At 38.2% G+C, this 27,150-nt stretch overlaps 1 protein-coding gene and 1 long non-coding RNA gene across 3 annotated transcripts in view; both read left to right on the top strand.

Moving 5' to 3' along the window:
• Positions 1-27,150, top strand: part of LOC127414766 (solute carrier family 23 member 2-like) — a 95,463-nt gene that overhangs the window by 21,971 nt on the left and 46,342 nt on the right. The window contains exons 2-5 of one of the 2 annotated variants that reach the window (XM_051653032.1): positions 924-986; positions 4,312-4,556; positions 25,531-25,626; positions 26,741-26,857. In XM_051653032.1, coding sequence (XP_051508992.1) covers positions 974-986; positions 4,312-4,556; positions 25,531-25,626; positions 26,741-26,857 — 471 coding nt within the window. In that variant the 5' untranslated portion in view covers positions 924-973. The remainder of the gene's footprint in view (positions 1-923; positions 987-4,311; positions 4,557-25,530; positions 25,627-26,740; positions 26,858-27,150) is intronic. The other variant, XM_051653033.1, reaches the window with a different exon arrangement.
• Positions 8,891-10,724, top strand: LOC127414787 (uncharacterized). Its single transcript, XR_007892853.1, has 2 exons — positions 8,891-9,032; positions 10,633-10,724. It is a non-coding gene; the product is annotated as an uncharacterized LOC127414787 (long non-coding RNA).

Raw genomic sequence — 27,150 nt, 5'->3', positions numbered from 1 at the left:
ACATTGGATAAGTCAGTAAGAATGCCGGTAAACATGTTTACATGCAACACAAAATTGGGGTAATGGGCAGAAATCTATGCGTGCTGATCCGTTTATGCTTGAACGTTTTATTACCTATACCCAGATAAAGAAAATTTATTAAGGCATTACATGACCTTACACATTGTCGGCTTATTAAGCATAATCGGTGTAAGATTGTGCATGTAAACACTCTAGGTTTTTTGGTCACACTTTATATTAGGTGGCCTTAAGTACTATATACTAACATTAAATACATACAAGACTATATATTTACTGTGTAACTACATGTTGTTCTGCAAAATGCCCACATATGCTGCTACTGAGGTTGAGGCACGGTTAGGTTTATGAGTAAGAGTAGGGTTAGGGTTAGGATTAGGGGTTAGAGTTAGGTTTTGGGTTAAGGGTTGGTTTAGGGTTAGGGATAAAGTTAACAGTGTAACTACAAATGTAAGTAAATGCAAGTACTTTAAATGTAATTACAATGCAACAACATGTATGTACATAATAAGTATATTGTATCAAATAGTTAAGTGCATAGTAGTTAAAGCCACCTAATATAAAGTGGGTCCGTTTTTTTATTTTATTTTATTTTTATGTTGGGCCCAGTCCATTCAAACAAACAGATTGCAATTCCGTTTGGTGCCGACAGTGTTGCACAATTTTCATACTTCACCTTTTAGAAAATGTGAATCTCGTTGAGATTCATTTCAATGGATTGGCTCATAGAATACTGAAACACTCTCTGATCAGAATTTCTATTAAATATAGAGAAAATGTAATATTGCCTGGTAATTAACTCCTGTCTTATCTTTTTGTCAACCCTAATTCCTTTACCTCTTATTTCCTCTTGTCTTCCATCACTCTCTCTTTCCCATCCTCTCTATATCCCTCTTTTCTCCCAGTTTAAAACCTCCAACACAGATGCTTCCGGCCGCCCTGATTGGTGGAAGTGATGTGTGAACTAGGTAATCTTTTACTCACTGTCCCCAGCTGCACTTGGCTTTGCCCTCTGATGCTTGATTTCCACATAATAATCAATACACTTAAACACGCACAGATATCCACTATCTGATCAGTAACTTTCTGCACATTAACTCTACACATGGCTCTGAATAAGAAGACAGCAAGTTTTAAATGCAGTATTCAAAAATATGGTAAATTTGAGAGATTTACTCATATTTTTAAAATACTGTAGTTGTACAGTGTCCCACAGAGTATTTGGACACTTTAGCCACACTCAAAAGTGTATGAATGTCTTTGCATTATAAAACAAAATATCAAACCATGTGGTGTTTATTTGAAAGGATAGCACTTTTCAAGCAAAACATTTAAAAAAGGTTTCAAATTTTAGTAGTTATATTTTTATTTTTAATGCAAAAAAGTGGCTCAGAAAAGTGCAATTAATGTAGTTCTGAGAAAATATTTGGCATCATTTGTTTGCAGATGTCACTTGGATTAATATGTTGTTATCTTAATCTAATGACATTAATACATTTGTAAGAGTGATCTAAGTGTCCAAATTAGGGATGCACAGATTTATCGGCCACCAATATTTATCGACCAATTATTGACCAAATTTAAACCATCATAAAATCGGTTTTAATCATGAAAATGCTGATATGGATACTTTATAATTAATTATCATCACACTTTGTTTAAACAGCTTTTCACAGACCTGTTATGATGCGTTTCTGCCTTCTTTAACAACGTAAATGTAGCACATTTTTTATATTTCCATTTTTTTTATTGTTTTTATTGTACATTTATAACATTGTACTTTGTTTTATATTACCCTGGAATATGTTTAAAAAAAAATCTGTTACTGATGCAATGAGGCTTCTAACAGCTGCTGAGGGAGTGATAGAAAATTTGGCCTGTTTCTCTCTTCTTACTGATGTTATACAGCACTGTATATATTTATCTTCTTTTGCAAAGCTGTGAAAGCATAATTGTAGATTTTTTTTCTTTTGCTGTTGGAGCAAACGTGTAAGCAAATATTTTATTTGCTGTGGTCCCCCATTCACTGGCATACAAGTTAGCCAACTATGACGACTTCCGCTTTGCGGCTCGCGGACATGTGAAAAGGGTCCATGGAGAAGGGTTGGCACTCCTACGAACATGGAATATTTCATTTTTAATTATTCTCGTATTACTCTCATTAAAGAGGAAAAACCGTTGTTACAAACGTGACAGTTGTGAATGCGGCATATACCTATACATGATGAGGTAAAACCATCCAAATCGCATTTAAACAAGCAAACTTTGACATTGGTATGGTATCCATTAAGGCTGCACGATTGATTGAGTCAAGACTGAAAATGCAATATGGTCTAGTGCAATTACTAAACCTTGACAGTTTAAAAATAGACTGCATTCAGCAATTCAGTCAGCATTGTGTAAGTAAATGGCACCCTCTAGCTGTGGGTATGGCAATATTTATTATCCATTAAACCATAATAGAACTTAAAAGGGTGTTTTGTTCCTTTGGTAACTTTTTATCTTTCCTTGATGTGGTTGACATTTCTGTAGAATTGCCCAACATATGCATAATATGAATTTGTTATGTTCTATCATCATATATAGTACATAACATAACATAGAACATGAACATCTTTTTATCTTCTATTTATCTTTCATTGTGGCTCTCTTTAAAATTTTGTCCTGTCGTGTTCAACAGATCCAATCCATGTTCTGCTGAAATTATTTCTTTTAAGAACAATAAAAAGCTTTTGTGCCTCTTTGTACATTTTTAAAACACAATTTCTGAGCAAAACTGTGATCTGATGACAAAATAAGGTAAGTGTCAAAATATCGGTGTCGACCAATAGGTTTTTGATAAAATCGGTATCGGCCAAAAATGTTCATATCATTGCATCCCTAGTCCAATATATGTATATTGGTCATAATGCACTTTTTTATTTATATCAGGGGAATGAAGTGACATTTTGGTTTTAGTGGACTGATGGCAACCAGGAATCATACAAGTGTTACATTTGCCAAGCACTTGGAATATGTAAAACCAAAAGCTATCTCCAGGTAATATAAAAGCTGGCTCGTGTGGTGGTCTGATTCCAGGATTTTGTGGATGTAGACAGCTCATAGATAGTAGGCAGATATGATTTGTGCAAGAGTTCAAGGGTGTAGTGAGAACATGGTCGATAGGGTTAGGGACGCAGCTGTTAGTGGTGTGGACACGTCTAATCAGCGCCATTAATAGGGAAAAGTGCTGGTCCAAGGCCACAAGAAAAGTAAACAGGACTTGATGGCTACCAAAATAAACAACATCCTCTGATAAAGTGTGCTGACCTTCCCCAATCACTCTATCTCTCTCTGTCTTTTTATTTCTGCCTTTCTTTCAATCAATTTATTTATTTTATTTTATTTTTGTATCAAACTGAAAAAATTATTACTGTAACAAACATCTTCAGATTGATCTAAATGATATGTTCACCCAAAAGGTATATCTGTTAAAATGTTCTTTGATTACAGAACCACACTAATGTTCTTGTCTATCAAGGTTGGGATGTGAACTTTTTTTTGTGTTTACAGACGTTACAACACTAATTTATCTAATAAATGGTCTCATACCTGGTTTTGTTTCTAGATTCCATTTTTATTACTTAATTCATTTGTCAGTTCATTCTGCCTGCCAAAATTTTTCTTTGGTTTGGTTTCTTTGAAATGCTTCATTGCAGTGTATGAAATACACGCACAGAGCTAGTGGTCAACACGTATCTTGAAAGCTGGGTGGCCAATGGCAGATATAGTGTACTTGATACAATTTAATGATAATAAATGCCATAAATTATACCAGTGGCACACAAAATTGCTGAAAGTACATGAAAATGTACTTTTTTAAGTAGAGATTTACACAGAAATATTGAAAAATATGCATTATCCATTGGGAAGGCTCCCTGTACATTTTGAGGGGCGGTTCGGTTATCGGCCAATACTGATAATCATAAAATAGCCGAAAACAGGCAGATGAGTCAGCCTGGCCAAGGTTTGAATTGTTTAAATTTGCATTCATTCGCTTTAAAGATGCTTTTATCCTAAGATGCATTCAAGGGTTTTTATTAGTTTGTATGTTCCCAGGGAATCAAACCATGCCATGCCGTAACTAGCACTGTACTCTTCCAGATGAGCTACATGTTTAGCAGTTTAAATACCATATTTATTAAAATATCTTATTACTATATTATTACTTTGTTGAAGGCTTGAGAGACTTTCAGTGAATTAATCATATAATTGAAGTAGTCACGAATAATATTGCTCTGTTTTTCACCTCAGATGACCTGGCCAGCCAATCAGTGGACCATGAGAGTGTGCTGATGGTCAAAGCCACAGTGTTTCTACCAGAGCTAGAGAGGGAGTGGAGGACAGGAACACAGGCAGAGGAAGAGGGAAAGGCAGAAGAGGAGAGGAGAGGAATGGGCATTGGTAAAAACACCACCTCCAAATCCATGGACTCCACCACAGAGCCTGGCAAATATGAGGAGGAGAACAAACACAGTGCACACTTCTACCCCATCCCAGTGAGTGCGTGAGCGTGCGCGTGCGTGCGTGTGCGGTTGGTTTACAAAGTTTATTTTTAGGTTACAAACTGGTAATTACAAGGGTATTATGCTATAAATGTGGTTTATGAGGACATTTATAGTGTCCCCATAATTCAAATCTCTTTAAAAAAACATACAAAACTATGTTTTTTTGAAAATGTAAAAATGAAGAAAGTTGTCCTTATAAGGATAGCCGCACCAACGTGTGTATGTATGTGTGTGTGTGTGTGTGTGTGTGTGTGTGTGTGTGTGTGTGTTTGTCTCAACAGCATGTGTGCACAGTCATATGTGTACCTAAAGGCAGAACAGTGTGGTATGCAAACTTCTACTTTAAATATGTGGAATTCAAAGGCTGGCTTTCCAGAATTGTTTATATAAAAATTGTAAAAATGCTTTTACAACTTCTGAAGATGCATACACACAAATCGTGAATCTAATTATACAATGTGTGTTTGTAAACTTCATCCACATGACATGTGAGACCTAACTTGTTTTTGTTGTTACCGTCCCTGGAAAAGTTATTTCAAAAAGAAAACAACTAAAGATCAGAACAGCATGAAATGACCCACTGCTGGCTCTTGCAGCTGTGTGCATGTGTTGTTGTCAAATCTGCATGCATATACACTCACTGAGCACTTTATTAGGAACACAACAGTCCTAATAAATTGCCCGACGTGGTCTTCTGCTGTTGTAGCCCATCCGCCTCAAGTTTCGATGTGTTGTGCATTCTGAGATGCTATTCTGCTCACTACAGTTAAACAGAGTGGTTATCCGAGTTACCGTAGCCTTTCTGTCAGCTCGAACCAGTCTGGCCATTCTCCGTTGACCTCTCTCATCAACAAGGCGTTTTTGTTTTTTGTTTTTTGTTTTTGGCACCATTCTGAGTAAACTCTAGAGACTGTTGTGTGTGAGGATCCCAGGAGATCAGCAGTTACAGAAATATTCAAACCAGCCCATCTGGCACCAACAATCATGCCACAGTCTAAATCACTGAGATCACATTTTTCCCCATACTGATGGTTGATGTGAACATTAACTGAAGCTTCTGACCCGTATCTGCATGCTTTTGTGCATTGCACTGCTGCTACACGATTGGCTGATTAGATAATCGCATGAATAAGTAGGTGTACAGCTGTTCCTAATAATGTAATTACATGATGTACAAATTAATTAATCACATATCAATATTTACTGGGAAAATCACCCAAATTAAGATATTTCAAAGACATTACTTTATTGTGTTTGACAAGTAAAGCATTAAATAGACATTACAAAAAGTGGCTTTTAAGTCAGGATATTATTTCCATATTATTCAACATAAGCTTGGCCTACAGTCCACAGAAATCAAATTTGCAATATGTTGTATCTGGGGTAGATTTAAGGGCTGTTCACACAGAACACATTCTTGTGTTCCGTCTGTTTTTTTTAAAATAGTTTATAGATGGACATATTTAGCTTTTGCGTTATGGGTCATGACATGGGTTCTGCAATTTTAAGGCAGAGTCCATACTAATGCACTTTCGTTTGAAAACGCATTAGTTTTGCTATGTTTTCGCCTCTCATCCACACTAGAACTTTATTTTCTTCCACCAAAGAAATGCTGAGTGTTTAGAAAATAGCTGCATACTCTGGAAACCGATGACAGTAGGAAAGTGAAAATGAAGTTTTCAAATGAAAACAGATTTGACCAAAAATGCACTGTCAATTTACAAGTAAATCAACTTCTAAAAAAGTGTCCCCGATATTCAGTTGTATTTCGCGGCACTCTGAATGAGTAGTACTGTCCTATGTGAATGACAGTTTTCCCTAGTTTTAATCATACTTGTTTTAGTAATTTTATTAAATTAATGTGTTAAATTGACAGCCCTAATGTTTAAACACTAAAAAGCATGTTTCATATGTCAGGGACTGCTATAATAGATTATCCTGTATGTGTGCAGGTGTATCTGTGTGCGATTGTGTTTTTAGAGGCCCTTATCCTTTTTCATATCTTTCCACAGACATGACTATTTATCAGTCAGCCCTCTATGGTCGGCGCTCTACTCTCTCTAAAATAACATATGTTTACTTAATCTGTAACCTTATCTGTTCACGTGTTTAAGAGGACATTCATGCCAGGACTGTGACACCACAATCTTATTTCCCTTACTCATGACCAGCACTCCCTTAAAGACAATCACAAAAGAAAAACCCTCTTATAGCACACATCTGGATTATATCACTTTTTCAAATTGGTGAGAAATTATGAGTGAAGCATGTTCTTTTTATTTCTGCTACAGTGTTTAAAGCATCTAAAATATTAATTTTTTTCTGATTGTCGGTTCTTTTTCAGGTGAAGCATGTGGATAATAAGATGGATAAATAATGATGCCTCTTATCCCAATTTTCTGTGCAGACACAACTAAAAATAAACTATTAGTAAATTGACTTCCCAAAAAGTGTGAACAACATGGTGGCTCTGTGTGCTTTCAAAGCATGTCATACATGTCAGCTTTTGGCGGGACTACTGTGGTGGAAATTCACCTGTCAAATTAATCAGGCTACTCCAGTGGTAAAGTTTAAGCAAAGAAAATCTTTATTCACGAGCCCATGTAGCCTCTCCTACTGCCAAGTATGCCTCAGAGAGCTGCAAAGGGTAGTTCTAAAATACAGAGTATTTATTTAACACAATCCTGCATATTAATTTTTCAGAAGAAAAATAATCAACTAAATGATTGGCCAAGTATAAAAAGTGATTACCATAGAACCTCTGTAATGTGCTGGCTGCTGGCAATGGCAATGATGATGACGAAGTGCATCAAGTGCAAATGCCCTTGAGGGCGACCACATTAAAATCCACCTGGCTGGCCAGAGCGCAAAACTCCTCAACATAATCCTCCAGGGGACGATTTCCCTGACGTAGCCGTATGAGTCGAACTGCTGGGTTCATAGTCGGTCAAGTATTCTGTAACGTGCTGGCTGCTGGCAATGGCAATGATGATGATGAAGACGTTGACAAAGTGTAGAGAACCCAAGTGCAGTTTATTTACAAACATGATAACCTATAATCCTTACTACAAACGTGAAGCATGAACTTGACTAGACTTAAAACTTGACTTGACAAAAACATAACATGGCTTGACTTGGCTAGAATAAAACACATCCACATACATTCAATACTTGACAACTAGACAATGCAAACATTTGGGCTTAAATACAAGACATGGGAGAACATAAACCAATGAAAAAACAGAACTCTTAACAAGATAATTAAACAATAAACCAATGAAAACATGACACATGAACATGGAGGGAAAACATGAAATCACATGACAAGGGAACAGGAACTAAACTTTTCAAAATAAAAGACATGAATCAACAAAATACACATGACAACCTCCTATCTCTCTTCACCTTTCAAGGACAGGTTCGTGTCCTGAAATGCTCTATTCTTCATCCACACTAGTCTTCCTCAGCACATTCCATAATAATAAGATGTTTTTCACTCTTCGGCTACGTCCTCTGATAAGACACAGTTCTCTGCTTCCCTTTCCCTCTCTGACCTTGGCAGAGATGGCCATACAAAGAAACTTCAGTTGACTTAGCTACACAAAGAGAAATGTTATTTGGTTCATTTACAGAAAGCAATTTACATTTAATTAGAAATAATTGGAAAAAAACTAAGCATAATGAGGATTAATACAAATAAAATTTCCACATTCCTCCCTTTGGTCCTGTATGTTCAAATTCAGATAGATTAACAAAATTATTATTATTTAAAAACAGAAAAATGTATCAAATGATTGTTTTAACACAAATCATTAAAATTGTAGTCATCAGAATATGAAAAAAGATCAGTGTAGTCTTCATCACAGTAGATGTCTGATATAGTTTTGGTTAAAGACATATATTGACCTTGGACATGAGAATAAACTAAATTTGATAATTGTGTTTTGAATACATTGACAATGACAGTTTCATTTCAATCGATCACTCAAAAGCAGGACAGTGAGATGTCTGTCACATTTAGAACAGCTGGATGAATACCTAAACAGTCTGCACCACCACGTCCTAGGTGATTCTTCCTCTTTTTGTTTGGGTCTGTGTTGATCATGTGTCCATGTGTCTTCTTTCTTTTGCCCTGTTCCCAATTTCAGGGCCCCCTCAATTTTCCAGACCCTCGTTGGTCCCCCTAGGGGACTCTTCCGCCTCTGCCAGAGTTAGAGGGATGCCTATTGTGAATTCAGGAGGGTTTCCCTCTCCCTCTCAGCTACTTGAACAGCCATGGGATTAGTCAGGAGGATTCTCCGCTGTCCCAACCAGAGTGGGTGGTGCCAAGCTTTCCGTCTGAAGTCTTTCACCAGGACCCAGTCTCCAACCTTCAGCTTATGGATGGCACCCTCTATTTTAGATGGAAGAGCTTCCTTGACCTGTGAACAAATAGACTGGACAGTTTTGCATTGTTCAGACATACAGGTGCATCTCAATAAATTAGAATGTCGTGGAAAAGTTCATTTATTTCAGTAATTCAACTCAAATTGTGAAACTCGTGTATTAAATAAATTCAATGCACACAGACTGAAGTAGTTTAAGTCTCTGGTTCTTTTAATTGTGATAATTTTGGCTCACATTTAACAAAAACCCACCAATTCACTATCTCAAAAAATTAGAATACATCATAAGACCAATAAAAAAAACATTTTTAGTGAATTGTTGGCCTTCTGGAAAGTATGTTAATTTACTGTATATGTACTCAATACTTGGTAGGGGCTCCTTTTGCTTTAATTACTGCCTCAATTCGGCGTGGCATGGAGGTGGTCAGTTTGTGGCACTGCTGTGGTGGTATGGAAGCCCAGGTTTCTTTGACAGTGGCCTTCAGCTCATCTGCATTTTTTGGTCTCTTGTTTCTCATTTTCCTCTTGACAATACCCCATAGATTCTCTATGGGGTTCAGGTCTGGTGAGTTTGCTGGCCAGTCAAGCACACCAACACCATGGTCATTTAACCAACTTTTGGTGCTTTTGGCAGTGTGGGCAGGTGCCAAATCCTGCTGGAAAATGAAATCAGCATCTTTAAAAAGCTGGTCAGCAGAAGGAAGCATGAAGTGCTCCAAAATTTCTTGGTAAACGAGTGCAGTGACTTTGGTTTTCAAAGAACACTATGGACCAACACCAGCAGATGACATTGCACCCCAAATCATCACAGACTGTGGAAACTTAACACTGGACTTCAAGCAACTTGGGCTATGAGCTTCTCCACCCTTCCTCCAGACTCTAGGACCTTGGTTTCCAAATGAAATACAAAACTTGCTCTCATCTGAAAAGAGGACTTTGGACCACTGGGCAACAGTCCAGTTCTTCTTCTCCTTAGCCCAGGTAAGACGCCTCTGACGTTGTCTGTGGTTCAGGAGTGGAATACAACAACTGTAGCCAAATTCCTTGACACGTCTGTGTGTGGTGGCTCTTGATGCCTTGACCCCAGCCTCAGTCCATTCCTTGTGAAGTTAACCCAAATTCTTGAATCGATTTTGCTGGACAATCATAAGGCTGCGGTTCTCTCGGTTGGTTGTGCATCTTTTTCTTCCACACTTTTTCCTTCCACTCAACTTTCTGTTAACATGCTTGGATACAGTACTCTGTGAACAGCCAGCTTCTTTGGCAATGAATGTTTGTGGCTTACCCTCCTTGTGAAGGGTGTCAATGATTGTCTTCTGGACAACTGTCAGATCAGCAGTCTTCCCCATGATTGTGTAGCCTAGTGAACCAAACTGAGAGACCATTTTGAAGGCTCAGGAAACCTTTGCAGGTGTTTTGAGTTGATTAGCTGATTGGCATGTCACCATGTTCTAATTTTTTGAGATAGTGAATTGGTGGGTTTTTGTTAAATGTGAGCCAAAATTATCACAATTAAAAGAACCAGAGACTTAAACTACTTCAGTCTGTGTGCATTGAATTTATTTAATACACGAGTTTCACAATTTGAGTTGAATTACTGAAATAAATTAACTTTTCCATGACATTCTAATTTATTGAGATGCACCTGTATATTTCACCATCTAATCATCTGTTTGTTGCAGGCTGCCATCGTGCTGTGGGGATCTGTAAGGAAGTGTGGCAGTCAGTCTCATAGGAAGACCAGTCAACACTTCCAGTGGGCTCAGACCTGTTCGTTTATTTTGACATTCCCGAATGTACATCAGGGCCAATGGCAAAGCTTGGACCCAACTCAAATTTGTGTCAGACGTCACTTAGCTAATTTATGTTTTATCGTCTGATTCAGACTTTCAACAGCCCCCGCCGATTGTGGGTGATATGCACAGTGATGTTTCAAATCAAAATGTAGCTTTTCTGATAGATTTTTTACCACTGTGTTCACAAAGTGAGAACCATTATCTAAGGATAATTTTCGGGGAATTCACCATCTGGGAAGCACTTCCCTCCTCAGGTGTTCGGCCTCCGTCAGTGCATCTTGTCTCCTACATGGAAAACATTCAGGATATTTGGAAAACATGTCAATCACAACCAAGCAGTATCGATAACCTTGAGCTGGTGTTAGTTCAGTAAAATCCATCATCAGATGTTCAAATGGCATCTCTGGTGTCGGGTGTGTTGGGCCTCATGTATTCAGATAGAAGACAAAGGCAGGCCTAACACAGTCGTAAAAACATAACTTAAGCCCCCACCTTCTAAGTCGTAAATCTTACTGATAAAAATCGCGCCAAAATCAAACAAAGGGAGTCCAAAACAGACTACAGATCCATGAAGCCTTGCCCTCTAAAGGTTCGAGCTCTCAACTCCTATTGGATGAGGCACACAACAGAACGCCCCTCAAACATGACATCATCAGGACTTCAAATAATTCTGAAATGCTTCCAAAGTGGCTTCCGGCGACTTCGTTCACCGAATACGGACGTAGCTTTTTGCTGCTCTCCGGTGTAACCTCGTGGCATAAGGAAGTAATGTCCGACTTGAAACTGTAGCCATACAATCTCCATCTCGCTGGACGAGTTGAGATTACTCTGTGTTCAACCGAACACTCTAACGGATCCGAAGGAGACCGCCGAGCAATTCGCATCTTCATCCGTTGGCCTACAGAAGTGAAGAGATTAAAGATTTCTCTTCCATCTTCAATCAAGTCGACATTTCTGAGTTCTCCGCCAGCCCGCCGAGAATCAACAGCCGTACCGCCCTCTGAGAATCAACAGCCGTACCGGCCGCCGACAGCGCGAGGAAACGGCTCTCGTCATCACACGAGCCTCAAGAAACCGGGTCAGAGTTAAAGGACGGAGGAAAACACATTCTACCTGTGTCCTCATGCGATTCAAGTAAGAGGTTACGTCTGGGCAGAGATAAAATATTATAGTGTGTTATTCTTGTGTTTCAAGGTTTTTGTTTGTACAGTTTACGGACCGCCATGTCCGCTCATTATTAATACTCAGGGTATTAATTATCACGAATTTGTTTTGCTGTATTGTGGTCCAACCAAATTGGACTGTTGTGCATTTTCGCCATCGCGGGTGAGACAGCAACTGAGTTCATCCATTAAAGAGTCAAATAACAAGGGACTTTTACGAGCCCCGCTCGTAAAACCGCGTCTCTGAGTGATGAACACGGCTGCTTTATCTCCAGCTATCGTGAAATCAGCTTTCGGGCTGTCACTTAATCCTCTCTCTCTCTCTCTCTCTCTCTCTCTCACTAACCACACTGACACACACACACACACACTGTCACACACACTGTCACACACACACCTTATGTGTTATAGGATTATTTTTATTTCCATATCTAATCATATCACTGTTTAGTTTGTAGTTGGAAGTCGTAAGTTTATTGACTGCATTGTATTAATTATTAATTGATATTACTGCATAAATAAACTTTGTTTATATTACAAAGAGAAGTGTTTTGGTTTGTTTTGCATACGCCTGTGTCGTGCTGACAGGATGTCAGTGCTCGGATTCAAACCTTCATTCATTGTTTTTTCATTCGAAAATCGATATTCTTCGGATGTCGATTTTCCTAAGAAAACAATCTAATATTGAGACTGTTTTAATATTCGGTTATTAGTCTCTGATTTCAGGGTGGTGCCCCGTCAATGTTAATCCTTATTAATATTCTATTGATTTTTGATAATTGATAATTATCTTTGATTGAATTAGAATGATCAGTAAGCTAGTGTTAATTTTAATGTTTCATCGATGTTAACAATTGATAAGTGTTGATTTTAAAGGATTAAAAAAAAAGCTAACATTGATTCTCATCAATGTTCTATTGATTTTAATAATTAATAATTATCTTTGATAATTATTAATTATTGCTAATAACCAAACTTGCTCCTAAACGTGGCACACTACATTTACTGGAGTCCTATATGAGGTTTTAATGAGTTAGATCCAATTAATTAATTTAAATATTGATTAATAACTACAGAAATAATTATTATTTCTGATAGTAACACTGATCTAAACAACCAGTAAAGCCCTACAGGTGTGCACTCTGCATGATGGCTGGCATTTTTCCAATATTCATCTGCATACAAATCATAAATTTTTTGCAAAATTGGGCCACAAAATTTGAAAAGCCTGGTGCGTACCTGTATCTTTTAATCATATCAACCATACCTCCCTTAGATACATTGTCCGCATGCGTCAACTTAGCCATAAATGGAAAAACTGAATTAGGTAAGGCTGGTTTATTTTCGGAGTCAATCCCAGTTCCTGTGGCAGAATCCATCCAATGCAATTTGCATGCCAGACGATTAGTTCTTCCTCGGTAGCATTTTGCTGTAAAAGAGGTAAATCAGAGAGGTTAGTTAACGAGACATCCGACAGGTCTGTCATCTGTAACTGTGGTAAATCTGTTGATATTGCTGCTGCTTTTGCAGCCATGTTGGCACTGCCGTCTGAAATCCAATCTGAATCACGAGTATGTGCTCTGCATTTGCATACTGACAAAGACTGGGCGAGGAGAAACAAAAGGTTAATCAAAAGTGTTTTGTGTGCTATCGGCTCTCCAGAAGAAGTCACAAATCCATGATGTTTGTATAGTATGCCAGTGTCATGTAAAGTGCGGAAAGCATAATTACTGTCTGTAGGGCTGCACGATTATAGAAAAAATCATAATTGTAAATTATTGCCCTTGATATTGTAATCACGATTATTAATGTCGATTAAAATATTAAATTACCATGACATCACAAAGTAAGCCACCGTGTGGTTCTTCAGAGTAGCAGATTCAATGGTGGATGTGAGCTGCACTCCAGTTTCTTTTAAGCATCTTTTAAGCATTATACTGTATTGTATTTTATATTGTAATAATGTTTAAGATAAGGCAAATACAAATTATTTTAAATTGATATCTGTGGTATAGTATAAATTAAATTATTGCTAAATTACTGCTTAAATTATTAGTCCACGTACAGTAAATAATATGGCATATTCAATATTCAAATTTATTAACAGCCGATTTAAATCGACCGAGTAACTGCGTTCAGTAAGCCCTTTGGTGGCGAGACAGGGTACCATTCATCCCATTAGATCTTCAGTGGTGATCTTGTTTATGTACAATCATCATTAGATCATTTTTGGCCTCAGTGGCTGCACTTTGGAAATGAAAAACAGTCATTTGCGATCAGAGTTTGTGCGATTCATGAAAATGTTAAATCTACCAATACCAGCTGCGTGGCAAATGGGTCTTATTAAAGCAGACGCGACAACAGTGACGGTGATTCCTGAAATATTCTATTCATGCCATATTCTTTATGTTGGCTACACCTCCAAAACACACTTAGAACAGTTAAGCTGAATTAATTTATTGCTATTTTGTACAAATCAAATTCACATTGGCCTACTTATTAACATGACAAAAAAAAACTGTTATTACATTTTTAATAAATTGTACACATAAATCAAGCAACGTGACAAACTCTCCCATTACAATGACTGCTGTCACTCACTGCAGGTTTACACTGTTTGAGACCTGCATTTCGACGCAAGCTCAATGATGCTCCACACAAAGTTCTGCACTCTTGCGAATGCTCTCATTAAAAACAAAGCTGTCTAATCAACATAATAAATCAGTTATTTACACCACGTCTGTGCCTTGATTAGAACGGTAGTGTTTTAGTTTTGTCATGTTGCTCATTTGCAGTGTATTTAACATCTACGTTCAAAATGAGCTGTGCAATATGCAGTGAATCCAAAATAATTCCAAAGTGCTTTTCGCTCTTGGTCTACAGCTTCTTTTCGAGTGTCAGGTGATGTTTCTTCAGTATTAATTTTCGTGTGCCACGTGAACAGAGCTAGAACATAAAGCAAGCATCTGAGCATTCAGACGGTTTAAAACTTGCGCATTAGGATCAGTTGTCATTACAGATAGGACGGAGGACTAATCTAAGCGGCTCTGATTGGCCTTTGCCATTTCATTGCTCAACGGACATGTTAATTATTGGTTAGAATACTCAACCGCTGCAAAAACACGTTGTAAATAGAAACCATTGATGCAAAAGGAGCAGTTTTCAAGATTACATAATCGTGGCAGCCATAAGCGTAATCGCGATTAGTTTTTCAATTAATTGTGCAGCCCTAACTGTCTGTGAAGACAGTAAGGCATTTTCCTTCAGCCAAAATGCACGCTCGTGTAATGTATTACATCAAATAACTAATTTAGATCTTTGCACGCATTCTCCCACCATTATATGTAGCGAATTTGGTAGTATAAATGTACACGGGATGGATTAAAGTGCCTGCGTACCTCCACCATTATATGTAGGGAAACAGTATGTGTGAGCTAGGAATTAAATTAAACTGTCCTTATTTTTCATTATTATGTATGGAAATTTATAATGGAATTAGTCGTGTTCGACAACCATTATAAATTAGATAAATTACAAATAACTAGATTATTTGTCTGAATAAAATTCTCCACCATTAAAATCATAATACAACGTCTCGTTGTATCCACTCACAATTTCTATTGTATTTCTATTGCTTTAATAAGGGAATTATGACTAATTCATTTATTGGAGTAATATTATTCTCATGGCTTATTGAAAATAATATTACACATATTTAGGTACAGTTTTGAAGCAAAATCTTTTAAAAACAGGGATGAGATTATTTATCAAAATATACCACAGTCAAATTCTCCTTATAATGGAAATATGAATAATTAATCATAACTTGTTATAATTAATTATATACATTTGGATCAGTTAATAGAATTAACTTGATGTAGCTGAATTAACAATACTATCAATTAATCTGTTTGTCCAGCGAACACTCAGTATTGATCGTCTATGAACTCTCAGAAAGGATATTTTTCGTGGCCACAGAAAAATAACACTTTCTTAGCATGTTGCTGTGATGAAATCGTTAAATTGACGTTGATTTACAAGCAGACCAGAATCAACTCGCAAGAATGTACACAAAAGCTTTATTTAACTAAATCACGAACACATAACTAATCTAAACAAACACATACACACAAATCATGCATACATGGGAAATGGAGAAGTGAAAGTGAATGAAACCGGAACAGAACAGGGGAATGAAGCTATGAAAAGAGTAATTTAACCATCTGAAAGAACCATCAGTTTCTTACTTCAAAGCACCTTTGTTAACAAAGGGGTTCACAGCTTATACTAAACCTCTGTTTAGTTAGTTAATTGTACGATACTTGCAATGCCTTGGCTGTTGAGAGAGAGCCCAGATGCAGTCTCAGGAGAAAGTCTTGATGGTTCCTTGAGTCGATGGTGTTGAAGTTGCAATCAATTTCTTCCGTGTTGAATGAAGAAATGATGATGAGCTTGCGGTGTTAGTTTGACTCCATTATGGTCGAAGAAGTTACACATGGCTTGATGTGTTAAGGCCTGCCGGCCTGTGACCTCGCGGTCGGACCGGGTTTTCCCGGTCACACACGAGCAGCAACCATGAGCAGAAGAGAGAAAGAGAAGAGGGAAGAGGGAGAGGTAGGTCGCTCTGACAGTGCCCTTTAACTCCTGAGGGAGGTCACTCCTCTCGAGTTTGGCTTGACCAATGAGAAAGGTGCAATTTTCCAGCAGGAAAAGTTCCTTTGTTTGGAAGATGACTCATTTGCATGATTGGAGTAAGCTAGCAGTTTGTGCCCCTTTATGCTCTGATTACTATAACAAGCATACAATGCATGCTATACTCCAGTATTTAGAGCATCACACAAGGATTACTTTGATAGGAAGCATGATACCAATAATTTTACATTATCTAGTGGCTCTGTCATAAAGCATGCACAAAATGGTATACAGTACAAAAGACACTATACGAGACAGTAATAATCATACACACAATGTCCTGAGGATATTCATGTTCATTTATAGAACAGTTTGTCTATAAATTAATGAAGAAAAGTCTGTTTTATGGGCTTTATGTGTATTTCCTATGGGGGAGTGAGTTTCTTCTCCACATTCCTTTGCTTTTGCATGTGGCTACCTTCCCCCACCTGGAATGTCTCTGAGGTCCACTAGTTGCTGGACCAGTGTCAGCAAAGGGGGAGTAAGAGCTGACAATGATTAGTGGGAGAGCAGACATCTCGGAGTCTGCTTGGGCCTACTTGGATCTTTGCTTGTTACGGTCTTGAGACGTCTGTTGGATTATTCATTAAATAACGAATAATTGTGTGTCTGATTGGTCCAGATGCTACACACGTGTGAGTGCAAACAGTTCAGCTGCTTGGGCTGAAAGAGATGATGATAATCTAAAACTTTCCACAACAGTATGAGAGTCGCAAACAGCATAAGCAGATGAGGGAGACCCATCGTACAGCCTAAAACTAGATCCTTCTACAAGAAAAATTCAGTCAGCATTGGTATCAGGCACGTCAGTCAGGTTAGTCCTCGGTTTCTAATACTATCTAATACTGTTAGGTAATCATAGGTGTAAGGAACAGTTTGTGTGTTAGGAATTAAATTAAACTGTCCGCATGTCTACGGCATTAATGTAGGGAAATTTATAATGGAATTAGTCGCGTTTGACAACCATTAGAAGAAAGATTAATGACAAATAATTTGATTATTTGTCTGAATAAAATTCTCCACCATTAAAATTGTAATACAATGACTCGTTGTATCCGCTCACAATTTCTATTGTAAGGAATTCGCTTTAATAAGGGAATTATGATTAATTCACTAATTGGAGTAATATTATTCTTATGGCTTATTGAAAATAATATCACAAATATTTTAGGTATAGCTTTGGGGATGGATCTTTAAAAAAAATCAAACGACGAGATTATCAAAATATACCAGTCAAATTAGCTTTGAATACAAACAAGACTTTATTGCTAATCTAAACATAAAACTAATCTAACACATACAAACATGAAACAGGTTGGTGAGTAAAGTGAACAGAGTAACTTGACTGGAAATGATCAATACAGAGAAAATGAACTTTATGGAGGCTGTAGACAATGCCTTGAGAACCATTGATACTTAATTCAGTGTAACTCAGTTTGCAATCGGGTAACTCGAATAATGTTAGAGAGACACCGGCACCTTCAGCAAAGTCTGGAGATGTACTTGCGTTCCCTTGCGTTGCTTGGTTCTTTAGCTGTGTCAGTAGAAATTTCTGGTTGTTCCAGCGATGTTTTGGACCTCTGTTAAGATCATGGATATCTGTGGTCTGTTGCTTCGATGGATGATGAGGCGGGCTTTGAATCGAGGCCTTCATGTGTGTTGGTCGTAGTGCAGAGAAGAGCTTTCTCGGAACTTATGCTCCAAGCTTTCTGGGACTTCTACATTGCATGGAACTTGAGGGGCATCAGTGCGAGGCTGCAAGCCACGAGGGCAAAAGCGCAGAGCTGCAGAGAAAGTGAAGAACAGAGAAGAGAGCCGAAGAAGAGGGGCATTCTTCCTTGGTACCAGAGTTTTTGCGTTGAGAGTGTCCGCACCCCAAAAGTGTCCTGAGCCAATCAGAAATGACTTTTCAGGGTCACATGGTAAATTTGTCTATCCCTCTTTCTGAGGCGATTTATGAGTCTTTTTCTGTGAAGACTCCCATTTCCCGCTCAGAATAGGGCAATGTTTAATCATGAACTTTTATGTCTTGAAAACAGTGGGAGAGATATGACTTTTGTTAATATCAACATTCTCTACGTAAACAAGCAAGCACTTACATACTAAATATTACATACTTTCATGAATATCCAACATGTAAGTAACAAAATATGAAAATATCTGATTACAAATCATAATGGTTAATTAATTGATTTTACAACATGGATAATACAACATTAAGGATTATAATCATTAATTTGTCAGTTATAAAAGAGTTAAGAATTTTCAGAATTATCTAGCAAGACTAGTTATTGTGTACATTTAGGTCCAATCATGTAGAATCTGTGCATTTTATAGGATTAACTCAGCGAAGTACTGTGACGTTGTGTGAAATGTTCCTGGATTAAGATGAGATGTCTTAGAATCATGCAGACACAAGGGTCACACAAGGAAGCCTTCTTTAGCACTGTGTGGAAGTTCAGAAGGTCATTCTGAGTCCTCTGACCTGTGGCCCTTTTTTTTAAATCATGCTTTTTTACTGATTTAGCAGAATGGTTAGTCTCCTTGACCAGCCGTTTGGCATTGTTAATTATCTCAAATCAACAACCTAAAGGGAGCTTTAGTCTCCCAAGAGGGGACTCCCCTATGGGAGTGTGATCTTGGACAAGTCTCCTTTGTTCACTTCATTGGCCCGATGTGGTTCATCTAATTTAGCTTGTCCATGCCAGACTTTAGGGTGCAATTTTGGCACCTCTTAGTTTTATGGCTTTGAGGAATTTCCGGTGTGGCTGCAGGGCATCTGTATTATTCTCCTAATACTTTTCCTGCCTTCAGTCACTACATGGGGACTGCCGTTATCTGCAGATGGTAAGGATGTAGCCGGATTTAGAGTGTTGCAACCATGTATAATGACATTTTGCAAAGAGAAAAGAATGTTCTGATATTTTAAGAGTCTAGCATTAGACAAATGCATAGTGCATGCCGAAGTAATAATTTAATGCACATCATGTGGGACATAAACTTCCAACAGATGCATGGCAACCAAATCTGTGTAGGCTAACACAGCCTCTGTGGTGGCTTCATGGGAACGAACGCACGGTGGGTGGCCACAAATAACCGTTTCTAAACGTTTAGAAAAGTAAGCTAAAGGCTTCCATTTTTCACCATGCGATTGTGTTAATACAGCAGACATGAACACATTGTTCTCGTGTATGTACAATCTGAAAGGTTTACTATAGTCAGGATTTGCTAAACAGGGAGGAGCAATTTTGAGCCTTTCAAAGGCAGAATCGGCTTCTGGTGTCCATGAAACTAAATCATGCATTTGTAGTGAATGCATATGAGCCAAATCAGAAAGTGGTTGTGACAATTCAGCTTAATCAAGTATCCAAGCTCGACAGTAATTCATCATGCCTAAAAAGGACATGACTTGTTTCTTTGTTCTCGGTTTAGGTAATGAGGAGATAACACAAACATGGGATGGATCGATTTGATGGCCGTCATGAGAAATAATATGACCCTGATAAAGTACTGATGTTCGTACCAATTGCAATTTATCACGTGTACACTTATGGCCATTTTCAGCTAAAAAGAGTAGCAAAGTCTTTGTGTCCTGCAAGCAGGCGTCTTCACTAGGTCTTGCCAAAAGCAAATTGTTGACATAAATCAAAAGTGCTCTTCCAGCTGGAGTTTTGAAAGTTTCAAGATTGTGCAGCAATTGAGCTGTAAAAAATGATGGAGTGTCGGTATACCCCTGTGGCATGGCGTTCCACTTATATCTTTTATTTTTAAAGCACAACGAAAACCAGTAATGACTGTCCGGATGTACCGAGTCTGGCGGAACTGTAGAAAGAATGGTCGCAGGATTGCGTACAATTGGGGCTGAGGGGAACGTGGCTTTGTTTACCAAGCGTAAATCCTGGACCATTCTGTATTTGCCATTGTTTTTCTTTACTGCCAAAAGAGGACAAGAGACTGGGGAATGTGTACACAAAGAATGGCGCCTTTGTCCAAAAGAGAATCAATGATCTCTGTCAGAACTTAATTCAACTTCTTTAGAAAGTGAGTATTGAGCTCTAAATGGTCTATGGTTGGATTTTGGAACCACCTGCACAGGGTTGTGTGTTTTTCATGCACCCGATATCATATGAGTCTTTAGCCCAGACTTTGGGGTATGTTGTACAAAAACGAAAGTACATCGTTAGAACTGTCTGTTATTTCTGAACTATCATAATTTTTCTCTTGTCTGGAACAAACAACGGTAGCAATCATAAAATTTGGAATATGAGTAACTTGAAGTGAGGGTGAAAAATAAATTTCACCTCTTTTTTTTTCCAATCTGTACATGCTAAAATTTCCCATGTTTTTCCATTCTCCTCCCTTTTTGCCAGAGAAATATGGGTGTGACTTCCTTGAAAAAGTGTTCAAATTTGAAAGCTGTACAGCAATACCTATGTATGTAACCTAAAATCAAACATTCACTGATAGGCCCAGGGAACCAATATTTTTCATAGGACAGGTCTGAGCCCGTTTGGGAGAATAGACTGCTACAATGCAAGAATTCTGGTAACTCCCAATCAGTTAAATCCAATGTTGCATACAGTTGTTGATGAACATGGGGTTCAGTTATATTCCACAAATAAAAACAGCTGGAAATGGTCTGTTACGAGTAAAGGCCAATTTCAGGGCTTGTAATTTGCAAGCTGTGGTCCGAGCAATCAACTTGAATATTCAGTCATCCTAAAAGATCTCTTCCCATTCGATTTACTGGACAGTGCTCTGACAGGAGGAACCTGTGTTTGAGTGACTTATTTCCCAATTTTGCAGATATTGGTTCAGAAAAATATTCCATATACAAGTGGATGTGAAGACCAGAGGTGCCTATGGTTATAATCGAATCTGAGCTGGGTTTAAGAGGCAAAGAGCCCTTTGACAACAATGAACAGGTGGCACCATTATCGACAAGAAACATAATATTTTTTACCACAAACAGAAAGCTCAATGTATGGGTCATTTTTCAAGTCATGGGTCAATTTTGGGGCTTGAAGTATACATTGACTTTCATTTTCACATTGTTTACTAGTCCACTCTCCCTCCTCATCCTTTTTTTTTTTTTTTTTGGATTATTCACTGAGAATCTTGGGAGATTATTTTCCTGAACCGCTTGATTATCATCAGCTTCATTGTTCTGTGGACAACCTTTAGCTAAAAGGCCATATTGGCTGCAGTTAAAACATGCGCCTAGGGTGCCCTTAACCTCTACCTCGGCCTCCGCCTCGTCCTCGTCCCTGTCCTCCATGTCCAACGTGTTCCCCCAGCCGTTAAACTGTCCCCCTTGACAATAGTTCAGCTGTGCCATCTGAAGTGAATTCTGAGTCTTAGACTGTTTGTCACATAGGATGCGTTCAGCGTGTTTGGCATGGTAAATAAACTCCTGTAGATTCTTGTTCTGCCATACTCTGCAACTGCTTTTTGTCATGTCAGCGATCTTTTTGTCTAGTCTTTTTGCTATAACTTGTCTGGCGTACTGAGACCTGTCACCTTTGTCATTCAGTCCAGAGTGATACTTGACAGCCTGGACTACTATCCTTGGATCATTACGTAGACATTATCATTTCAGTCTGAAAACACGAGCCATCACTTTAGTCGATTCCGGGTTGGTGAATTTGACCATGTCATCTAGGGTCTCTAAATACATTGTTCGATGTTGGTTTTTGGGCTTGTAATATCCTTAACCATGGAGTCCAATTCAGACAGCTCAAGTGGACGGTACACATACATTGTTGCTGGCTTACCGTCCTGCCCCGCCCATGGGTTCGGAAACTGGACCAATGGCATTTGTATCTTTGCTTCATCAGGTTTGAAAAAGTCGTCACTGGACTCATCATCATGATCTTCCTCCATCTTCATTTTTCTTGATTTGGATTTGGAGGCATAATGGTCTTTACTGGGTCTCTCCTTTCTGTACTGTGACCTCTAGGCTCTCTAGATCTGGTTTGAGAAGAGACTGTTTCTTTTTTCATGGTCGCTGAGGATGAAGCCCCAGTGACGTCAGCTGACGAGGGTTGGCTCTCGGAGGCTGGCACGAATGGTGAACGAGGATTAAAGGGAGGAGGAGGAGCCCCTGGAGACAAAGACAGACTCACAGCAGCATCAAAATCATCTTTCTTTTGTCCCTTATAATATTGACCGTCTGTTTTCACCTAAAAGTCTTTTCTTAGCCTCATTTTCCCACTTTGTGAATTCATTCCAGTCTATTCTACCTCTCGTATTCCTGCTCTGTGATAAACACCTACACTTTTCAAACTTTGTAACACTTAAAGTGCCATTTTGTGGGAGTTTGCCCTTTGTCCATTTATGCCATAGCTTTACTTGTTTTTTTTTTTTTTAAATCTATTTCTCCATACGCATTTTCCATTTCTCTTGAAGGTCCTGTGTTCTCTTTGCTCTTTGAGGAACCAATTTTTTTTTAGATTTTTAATAAAAAATGTTTTTATATTTTTTTACAATTTTCTGTAGAGCTCTTCTGAGTGCCTTCTTACGTCTACTAAGAAGGCTGCGAGCTACATACTAGAAATTATCCTAGTACAGTCACGGACTTTAAAGCTTTATGCAACTGTGAATTCTCTAGTTCACCAGGAATCCCCCTGGGACTCCCTTCTGATCAGAACTATCTCTGTAAAGCTTTATGCAACTGTGAACCCGGTCACTTAAGAGTTGACTCCTTTTCTTATGCTTAATTTACGAAGTAGCCAAATATATAAAATCAACTCACCAGGTCGATGGCTCCGTCACTCAGCATGAGCAACTGCTGTAGCTAGGTGTCTCGTTTTCCAAGAAATCCACTCGTCCAATTTTTCACAGATCTCTTCAAATTTGGTCTAGTTGTCGTCAGTCAGTCACTCTGCTGAGATGTTGGAGCCCACCCAGGGACGTCAAGAATGTGGTGGAAATTCACCTGTAAAATGAATCAGGCCACTCCAGTGGTAAAGCTTAAGCAAAGAAAATCTTTATTCACGAGCCCATGTAGCCTCTCCTACTACCAAGTATGCCTCAGAGAGCTACAAAGGGTAGTTCTAAAATACAGAGTATTTATTCAACACGATCATGCATATTCATTTTTCAGAAGACAAAGAATCAACTAAATGATTGGCTAAGTATAAAAAGTGATTACCATAGAACCTCCTATCTCTCTTCACCTTACAAGGACAGGTTTCTGTCCTGAAATGCTCTTTTCTTCATCCACACTAGTCTTCCTCAGCACATTCCATAATAATAAGATGTTTTTCACTCTTCAGCTATGTCCTCTGATAAGACACAGTTCTCTGCCTCTCTTTCCCTCTCTGACCTTGGCAGAGATGGCCATACAAAGAAACTTCAGTTGACTTAGCTACACAAAGAGAAACTATTTATCTAAGCATTTGAACATGTTTGGTTCATTTACAGAAAGCAATTTACAGTTAATAAGAAATAAAAGAAAAGAAACGAAGCATAATGAGGATTAATACAAATTTATTTTCCACACTACCTGTTTGTTTAAACAACATTATTTTTTCAATTCTGTTTGGTGCTGTTAGAGCCACACAAATTACACACTTCATCTTTAATGTAGACACTTTTATCCTGTAAATGCTTGCTGAGTCATATAATGACTGTTTGGTCTTGTTTAAAGGACCATATGAATCTTCTGACTTGTATGATGTCATGAGAAACAACAAAAACTCCATTAGTAAATAACCTTAAAGGGACAGTTCACCCAAAAATTTATAATTTACTCACCCTCATACCATCCCAGATGTGTATGACTTTCTTTCTTCTGCTGAACACAAAGGAAGATTTTTAGAAGAATATCTCAGCTCCATATGTGCATACAATGCAAGTGAATGGTGATCAGCCCTTTGAAGCTCCAAAAATGAGAGAGAGTCAGTATAATGTCCAGTTGGTTTTGGGTGAGAACAGACCAAAATATAACTCTTTTTTCACTGTACATATTGCCGTTGCAGTCTCTAGGCAAGATTATGATGTTAAGCTCATTTACACTTCCTAGTGCTTGACGCATGCGCAGAGCGCTAGATGAATCAGAATGAGAATCAGAATGAGCTTTATTGCCAAGTATGCTTACACATACAAGGAATTTGTCTTGGTGACAGAAGCTTCCAGTTTACACACAATACAACAACAAGACAGAGATAATAAAAAATAGAATAAAAATAAAAGTAAATAAAAATGGCTCTATAGGATGTGTAATCAAGCTTGAAATCATGATCACAAAGAAGACTGCTGTCAAGATTTATAGTGAAAAAATTAGTTATATTTTGTTCTGTTCTCACCCAAAACCAACTGGATCTCTTCAGAAGACATTGATTAAACCACTGGAGTCTGATGGATTACTTTTATGCTGCCATTAAATGCTTTTTGGCGCTTCAAATTATGGTCACCATTCACTTACATTGTATGGACCTACAGAGCTGAGATATTCTTCTAAAGATCTTCGTTTGTGTTCTGCAGAAGAAAGAAAGTCATACACATCTTAGATGGCATGAGGGTGAGTAAATGATGAGAGAATTTTCTTTTTTTGGGTGAACTAACCCTTTAAATTCAAAGTGTGATACCTTATCTACCTGGCCCTTACCCTGAAATTTGAATAAATATCCTGATGGAGTTCAGTGGATTGATAAGTCTCGCCAGCATGGGGGTCTAATGTCATGACTCATGAGGTCGAAAGGTAAAACTATGCACTTGTCACTGAACCCCTGGCATTTGAGTTTGGCAAAGAGAAATAAAGCAAAGCTCCTGTAAGCATAACCACCCAAGTGCCCAAATGCCCACATCCACTTGTATAGTTTTGTTATTTGATAGCAACAACACTATATGTAAGCAGTTTCAATTGCATTTGTTTTATTTCTTGGTAAATGTGGACCGTTTGCTTATATGTGTCTGTGTTTGACAGGTTGTTAAAGGTGTTGTCCAGACCCCTGGAGATCAAGACACAGAGGACACAGAGCTCATGGGCATTTATGCCAAAGACAGCCAGACAGAGGACAAGGTGAGTTTTTAATGGTAGCTCACATACCCCACTCAGACCCTGTTTATACCCATTTATGCCATTTTTATACAAAGTCTCTTGACCTGAGTATTTGCAGTGACCCCCTTTTCAATATATCTCTCAGAAATTCATCCTGCTTACTCACTGTACCTCCCCCAGCCTCTCAAATGTCTGTTGTTCACAGGATACAAAACCCATCTAAGGGTTAAGCCCTGTTCTTTAATAGCTCCGTCATTATGACTCTGCACTTTTTCTCCATAACTCTCCTTGAGGTCACAGCAAGCAATGGAATTTCCTGTGTTTTCTTCAAACACTACAATGCTGATGCAATACATTCATTTTCTCTCTCTCTCTCTCTCTCTCTCTCTCTCTCTCTCTCTCTCTCTCTGTCTTTCCATCTCCGATTCTAGCTTTCCACTAATATCTGTCAGTCATGTGAGTTACTGGACTGGTAATCCAGACTTGCATTATCTGGAAGACAATGGAAGACTTAGAACATTGTCTGTACAACAAAGATTACTGTAGTTAAGGGACCATCTGAGGCTTATCTTGCTGCATCTCAGAATAAAATTTTCAAAGAAGGAGGCAAGAATTTTACACTACAATTGAACACACACTCACATTACACACACACACACACACACACACACACACACACACACACACACAAGGCTTTTTCACAGTGACTTTGAATGGTTTAGACAAAATGTTTGCCTTTGTCAGTACTTTCGAGAGATAACCTCATGTTTTTACATAAACCAATCATTGTACTGTTTAAGCTTTTAATAACTGTGGAATTTTCTCATTACAACAGATAGTTGGGATCACTGTTATATTAAAATCATTTGTCAGTTGTGAACATTAGATTTGATTTTACCAACCTAAATAGCTTCAGTTCATTTTCAATGTAATTTCATTTAGAGGCACTGATTTCATGTTGATGTAGTTCTGAATCCAGCAGTTTTGTTTGTGTGAAAATGTGTGTGCATGCACTGTTGCTGTTTATAGTTTACTGTTCTGACTCAAGTTTCTTTGGAAAAGAGATTGGTTACCATAGGAACAGCCAAGAGCTTGACTCCCATGTGTCTTGTGTCTTGTGTTTCCTTTCCTCCAGTGCTCCATATCAGAGACGGAGGACAGTGCAGACAGCATAGATGCCACGAGAATGGATATGATATACACCATAGAGGACACGCCACCTTGGTACCTGTGTGTGTTCCTGGGTTTACAGGTACAAGCCAAGACTTTACAGCTGTGACTCAAAACTTCACAGCTGTGACTCTAGACTTTAAAGCTGAGGCTAGACTTTTACAGCTATTACTCTTGACTTTACAGCAATAACTTTAGACTTTTACAGCTGTGTCTCTAGACTTTTACAGCTATGACTAGACTTTACTACTATGACTTTAGACTTTACTGCTATGACTTTAGACTTTACAGTTATAACTTTAGACTTTACATCTATGACTCTAGACTTCACAGTGGTGATTCTAAACTTTGACAGCTATGGCTAGACTTTTACCA

The sequence above is a fragment of the Myxocyprinus asiaticus genome, chromosome 24, assembly GCF_019703515.2.
Source record: "Myxocyprinus asiaticus isolate MX2 ecotype Aquarium Trade chromosome 24, UBuf_Myxa_2, whole genome shotgun sequence".
NCBI classification, from domain to species: Eukaryota; Metazoa; Chordata; class Actinopteri; order Cypriniformes; family Catostomidae; genus Myxocyprinus; species Myxocyprinus asiaticus.
Note: the sequence above shows the minus strand (reverse complement) of the source record. Positions and strands in the feature narration are given on the sequence as shown.